Source organism: Perca flavescens, chromosome 20 (genome assembly GCF_004354835.1).
Source record: "Perca flavescens isolate YP-PL-M2 chromosome 20, PFLA_1.0, whole genome shotgun sequence".
In the NCBI taxonomy this organism is placed as follows: Eukaryota; Metazoa; Chordata; class Actinopteri; order Perciformes; family Percidae; genus Perca; species Perca flavescens.
The window spans coordinates 18,231,012-18,237,335 of NC_041350.1; the positions used below are offsets into that span (position 1 = coordinate 18,231,012).

At 40.7% G+C, this 6,324-nt stretch overlaps 1 protein-coding gene across 2 annotated transcripts in view; it reads right to left on the reverse strand.

The window, feature by feature from the left end:
* rcan3 (regulator of calcineurin 3) overlaps positions 1–5,985 on the reverse strand; it is a 47,904-nt gene extending 41,919 nt beyond the window's left edge. Inside the window, exons 1-2 of one of the 2 annotated variants that reach the window (XM_028565736.1) lie at positions 5,858–5,985; positions 4,286–4,545 (exon numbers count right to left, since the gene is read on the reverse strand). In XM_028565736.1, coding sequence (XP_028421537.1) covers positions 4,286–4,495 — 210 coding nt within the window. In that variant the 5' untranslated portion in view covers positions 4,496–4,545; positions 5,858–5,985. Of the gene's footprint in view, positions 1–4,285; positions 4,546–5,798 lie in introns of both variants that reach the window. The other variant, XM_028565737.1, reaches the window with a different exon arrangement.
* Positions 5,986–6,324: the final 339 nt, after the last annotated feature.

Here is a 6,324-nt window from a genome sequence, read left to right on the forward strand (position 1 = left end):
ATGTCATCTTGTCAAATGTGTGAAATACTTTGCCACCCTGAGTGCCACAACAGCTCAATTCAACCAAACTGTGCTTTCCATTGTTGTCTGCTCGACTTAAATTGCTTTCTTCTGTTTGATGAATAAAGGCAAAACAAGCACACCAGGTCCGTGAGACATCCCGGGTCAGTGTACCAGAATAATATCTTGTGCCGCAGCAGGACCAGGGGCCAGCAACACTCACTCACTCTGTACTGCATCATGTCTGACCTTCAGCCTGCCAAGCACCCGCTGCCTCACGTTCAACGCCCCCCGTCCCCCCTCCCAGGACCGACACCCAAAAATAGACTGCAGTCTGACACATGCAAACATATCACTACCACGTGCATGCATGCTAGCTGTATGTACGTGTATTGTGTGCGCACATAAAAACAGGCTGACACTCACTTTTCACATCCTCTATCACACTATCTTTAGTCCCTGATGTGTTTCAATGCTCCACTCTGCTCTGGGGTTGTCTTACTTTATCGTCCGATACGTATGAGTCACACTGTCAAACACATTACACTGAAGTGGGACAGCTGTGTCCACCGAGGCAGTTTTAACTTTTCACATACTTACAGCACTCTATGACTGCTAATGCATTGCTAACAGGTTGGAAAGTGTTTAGGGCTTCTGCAGTAGAATATACTGGACATGTTATCTAGTGGCTACTGCTATATAGTTTTGGTTTAACGTGCTTCTATATACTGTACGTCTCTCAGATTTCTGCCTACAGCCCAATACAATGGAGGTGAATGGAAAGTTCAAGCTTCAAGCTTTGAAAAATGTGAAAAACAATGTCCTTGTTACTCAGTATAATCTGGAGAAAACACTGTAGACTGTTTTATTTAGGGATTCGAAATAAAATGATGATAGTTATTACAAATCAGATAGATATAAAATATAATAAATGGTGGATGGACCAAAGATTTAATCACTACAGTAATAAGAAAAATTATTAAAATACATAACAGTGAAACAGTAAACTTAAAAAAAAATTTTTTCTGAAAACTGAAAGACACTGAAAAGCTCTGGAGAGGTGAAAGGAACTGCGGGGTTTGTCACCGCGAGCAACCTAAACATTACTCTTAATCATTTGACTCATTGCTAATTTTTTTTTTTCAACAATATCTTTATTGGATTTTTTTATATGACTCATTGCTAATTTAAATAAAACATTTTATTTAGCGCAACTTTAAGCTTCCGTACTTAAACAATACAGGGCGGCAACTTAGAACCATTTTGTTAGGTTGTCTATTGCCTGTACCATAAAAACATTTTGCTTGGGGTTGTATGGAGCTTGCAGCTGGGGCTTGCTTGATTGCACTGGATATGGATTGAGGAGCGCTCAGTCTGACAGCAGCAGTGGCAGCGATGAAAGCTTTGCTCTGTGCTGATTAGGCCTTGTATACACTGGGCACTATGAGGGAAAACTTATGATGGCTCCTCTGACCTTTCTCTCGACAAGCACAGAAACCACTAATGCCTCGTTACTTTGCCCACGCACACCTCTGTGTCAAACTTTTATACTCCCCTATAGATAACGAATCATGTCGGAATTAGAAGTCACACCGGCTGCAGCTGTGTTCACTCTATGCAATGCTGTTAATCCCATTCATAGGCTGAATGTAGTTGATCAGGCCCCTCAGGCCACACTGAGAACCAGTCTAAGGAAGCTCATTGGGGCCTATTGACGACTCGAGCATTTTCTAAGTCAAATCTGAAATGACTCAAATGACTACAGATTTAGTGCAATTTGATTTGGGTCGGTGAAGTTTTTCTTTTTGGTTTGGTTAATGTCAACATTCTAATAGTTCATAAAATATAACATATATCAGACTTGGTGGGGAATAGAACAATAAAGTCCTGGACTTATTTTCATCATTGTGCGAGGTTTAAGAAATATTAGAAAATAGGAACTTAAAAAAATAGAAAATTGAATCGCTTGTACAAAGAAGAGCATTTTTTTTCAAAAAGGAAAATAAAACGATATAGGATATAAGGACTGTGAAGTTTTTCAAAACCATGCCAGTTGTTTGTTTCTTTAGCTTAATAAAGGTAGTTTACATGCAACAGAAAAGACTTGCTGATGTGCTCTTCAATAATCTTTCTCAAGCTAGTTTTTATGGTGGACAAGGAGAAAGGAAAAACGCATTTATTAAACTAAAATTCTACAATTTGTATTGAAAAAAGTCAGCTAAAATCTTTATGATGCTCAGGGTGTGTCCACACCTTTGACCTAGTGGAGAGATTTAGCATAACATAAAAAGTGTGCCGCTAGCCTGAACTCAAATGTTGCATTTGTCTGTAATAATGACACACAGCAAATGAAAAAGAATACCTATTTGATATCTGAATTGAGTGACCGATGATTTAAGCTCTATGCAAGATCATTCAAATCATTAACTGTGGTGGCACAGCCCTCTTTTAATCAAGAAAAATAATTAATGAATAATAAACCCAATCATTTTAGTGGAGAGGTGGGCTGATCTGACCAGACCTGAGCTGAACTCTCTCCATTCTACATAAAAGCTGGACAGGGAAACAAAATACTGCAGATAAAAGAGAAAAGTGTGCCACTAGGTTTTACTGTCTTTTCACTAATGCAGAAGAAAGAAAAAGGCTTTTAAAGCTTGCTAAGAGCTTCTTAAGGGGCACGCGCGCGTGTGTGTGTGTGTGTGTGTGTGTGTGTGTGTGTGTGTGTGTGTGTGTGTGTGTGTGTGTGTGTGTGTGTGTGTGTGTGTGTGTGTGTGTGTTTCTCTCTCTCCCTCCCTCCCTCAGTAAAAGAGCACAGTGTGATTACAGAAACAGCCCATCCTCCATCCATCCATCCATGCAGGCCTTTGAGAACAGAAGGTAATGTCGGTGTTGGGAGGAGGCAAAGAGCCCAAAGACACAAAAATGTAGGTTGCCATGTCCCTGTTTTTCAACTGAGGATGTAAACACCGGTTTTAAAGATCTCAAGTTTTTAGCAGTAAGAAAAATTGCCAAAAACAACCTCATAAAGTCCCCCGTTTGTGCTTTGAAAATATCACAAGCAACCTGTTTTCTATTTCATACCTCATCCCTTCCTGTCCTCATTTTGAAAGTTTAAATACATGTCAAAAGTTATTTTTTTAGTGATTAAATTGAACCATGTGGAGAACAATCTATTGATATGCTCTGACTGAAGCGTGCGTGGGTGGCATTTCCACTTAAAAGCCAGAGTGTGAATCGTAATGAAGTGAGGAGGCAAAACGAAAACGAAAGGGAGGGGGAAGACTCCATCGCTAGGAGCAATGGGTGTACAAACAGCAAACTCACAAAGCAAGGAGTGATTCATTTAAAGGGATTTTGTGTATGAGCCAGATTTAGCCTCACAGCTTTGCATTCATATACAGAGAGGATAAATAAAGAACACTCAGGAGAGAGACAGAAGGGGAATATTAAAAGAATTGAGGAAGGACAAGAAAGTTAACAAATGTACAGAAGGAGGGGAGAAAAACCTTGTGAAGATAGCTTTTAGAGACATATAGTAGAGAGAGAGAGAGAGAGAGAGATGGATGGATAGACTTGACAGAGAATAAAAGACTTGAAGACTTAAAGAGAGTGAGGCATGCCAGTTGGATGGATGGAAGGATGGTAGGACAGCATAATTGGATTAGAGGGGCAGAAAATTAAAAGTATTTGCTTTGTATCCTCCTCCAGCAAACAGGATCCAGTGATCCCAAGTTTTCCCACATTGAGGAGTCTGATAAAGCTGTGACAGCAAGACTACACACATCCTAGAGAGGCCTTAACAAAATATATACAGCTATGTGTGCGCATGGGTACAAATGTAACATGTCTGAATGTGGGCTCTTGTATGAGGCCTGTTGCCACATCTATAAGTGGGCATGAATAACACTTTGCATGAGGTGACAATCAAATGATATGCACAGCCACGTGGATTAAGGTTGAGTATGGCTCAGAATTCATATTGTAAACCACTGCTCTGAAATTAATGTTCATTGGCAAATAAATAACAGCATCAGGTGTGTATGTGTGCATGTGCTTGCGGTTGAGCAATCAGCAGCGCAGCTTGAGAGCATGACAGAAGCGAAAGCTGTGGAAGAGATCATGCATGTGTTGCTGGGCTTTGAATCTTGGACGTGCTGACACATTCAGCTCACTGATTCAAACAATACACAAACTGACTGAAGCGCCAACCCAACACACACACACACACACACACACACACACACACACAGAATTTGACCTAGAAAGTAAGTTTGCTCCATCTCACCCTGTGTACGTCCTCTTCAAACACGGCTTCATGGACGCTGCATGCAAAGAGCGCCGTGGGGAGGTCGCTCAGATCCATCATCTCCTCCGCTAAGCCGTCCTGATCATTGTCCCCAAACACCATGTCCTCTTCCTCCTCCTCGTCCTCTTCAGGATCACTGCTGTAGGCCTCTGAGCCGTTGCTCCACGCCTTGGAGCTCTCTCGCAGCATGTTGAAGCCTTTTAGGAAGGCAGCTGACAGACAGGTGGGGACCACAGAGGCTAGGAAGTGGGGAGAGGGGAGGTTAAGTGATTGGAAGCTGGTAGATAAGGTAAATACACTGGCTGGATGTTTGTGGAAAAGCATGCAGAGAGTGAAGTGTTGAAAAGTACAGGGTTGCACTTAAGTGTCCGTGATGATACACAGGCTGTGGAATAAATAAAAGAGAGAAATGTAGAGTGAAAAGAAGGAAGATGAAGAACGGATGACAGTAAAAGATGGAGAGAAGAGAGAAAGATGAACAGGAGGAAACAGGAGACAACAGAGAGGAAATAAGGAGTAAGAATTAATAATAGAATAAGTTTAATGTTAAACTCTACTTGTAGGTTAGTATTCCTGATTAAAATATTCTGTCTCATCATCGTTCAATTATATCTGGGCATTTTCTGGTAACTATGAGAAAGTCTACAAGTTGCTCCAAGTCCATAATAAAAAAATAAATAAAAACAATTAGTGAATTATCAATTTCCCGGAGGCCAATGTGATGTATTTAAATTGCTGGTTTTGGCCAGCCAACAATGCAAAATCCAAAGATATTCAGTTCACTATCATAGAAGACTAACAAAATCAGTTCATATTCACATTCACATTCGAAAGGCTGGAAGCAGTGACTTTTTGATATTTACTTAATGAATGACTTGATGAATGTTCTGTCTGCTAATCGATTCATAGTCATCCTTTTACAAATTAAAAAAGGAAGCACCAAGTGGGAAAACATGATTATACACACACTGATTATAAAAAAGAAAAGGGTTATGATGAAGTCAATGACCCTAATGTGACACTTCCGACATTGTACTGGGCTTAGAGTGCCATCTAGTGGGACATTTAACCGACTGAAGGTTATCTTTCATATTTAAATTACAATAGCATTTGAAAATCAACCTGATTTCAAATAAATTAGGAGGACACGGTATGCATACAGACCAAAATCTGTATCCAATTGTCATTTAATATCTGTAGAACGACGTGCAAATAGAGCACGCGAAGGTAATGACATCAATAACATCACATGTCCACAGTATAAATGGCCGTAGATGATGGTGACATCAACATTTGCATCGCGTGCACTCCAAGGAACCCCATATCAAGTAAAGGGGCTCGAGCAAGATGTATCAATCACAAAAATAACAAATTCCCTCGTGAAAACACTTTGTTTCCAATGCCAAATGCTGTTTTAAGCTATAATAAAGAGGGAGTTCAAACGAAAGTTAGCACAGAGTCGTGGTTGCAAGCTAACGGGTGAAGTACTTACTGTTTTAATTTTCTTTTCGAACCGGTTGAAATGCGAATTTTGTGTCCGTTATTACTCACCTCACTACTGTCAGTGAAAACGGCCGAAAGGACCCATTGCAAGTGGACTAAAAGCAGTCTTTTCAGGCGACTTTGTCAAACAGATTGAGCTGCTCTGGTGTTTTTTAGACTGCTGTCAGACGCGTCGGTGTTTGTTATTACTGGATTATTGTGCACTTTCTGATGCAGCCTACTACAGCGTCAGGACCCGCAGGTGAGACCAATGAAATTCCGGCGGAGGTTCGCAGCGACCAATGAGGCTGCAGCAAGGGGAGGATGCCTCGCTTTAAGAGTGGTGGCTGCTGTTAGCTGGCTTTACTATGACAACTCGCCAAATCAGGCAGTCTGTATATGTCATATGTCAATCAACTGTCTCATCCACTGCGTAAAGAAAATTTAGGCAAGTCACATCTCTCCAGACATTTCATGTTGCTAGATAAATTACAGTTCAGTTCTCTGATCCACCTGTTGCACACACAAAATAAGGT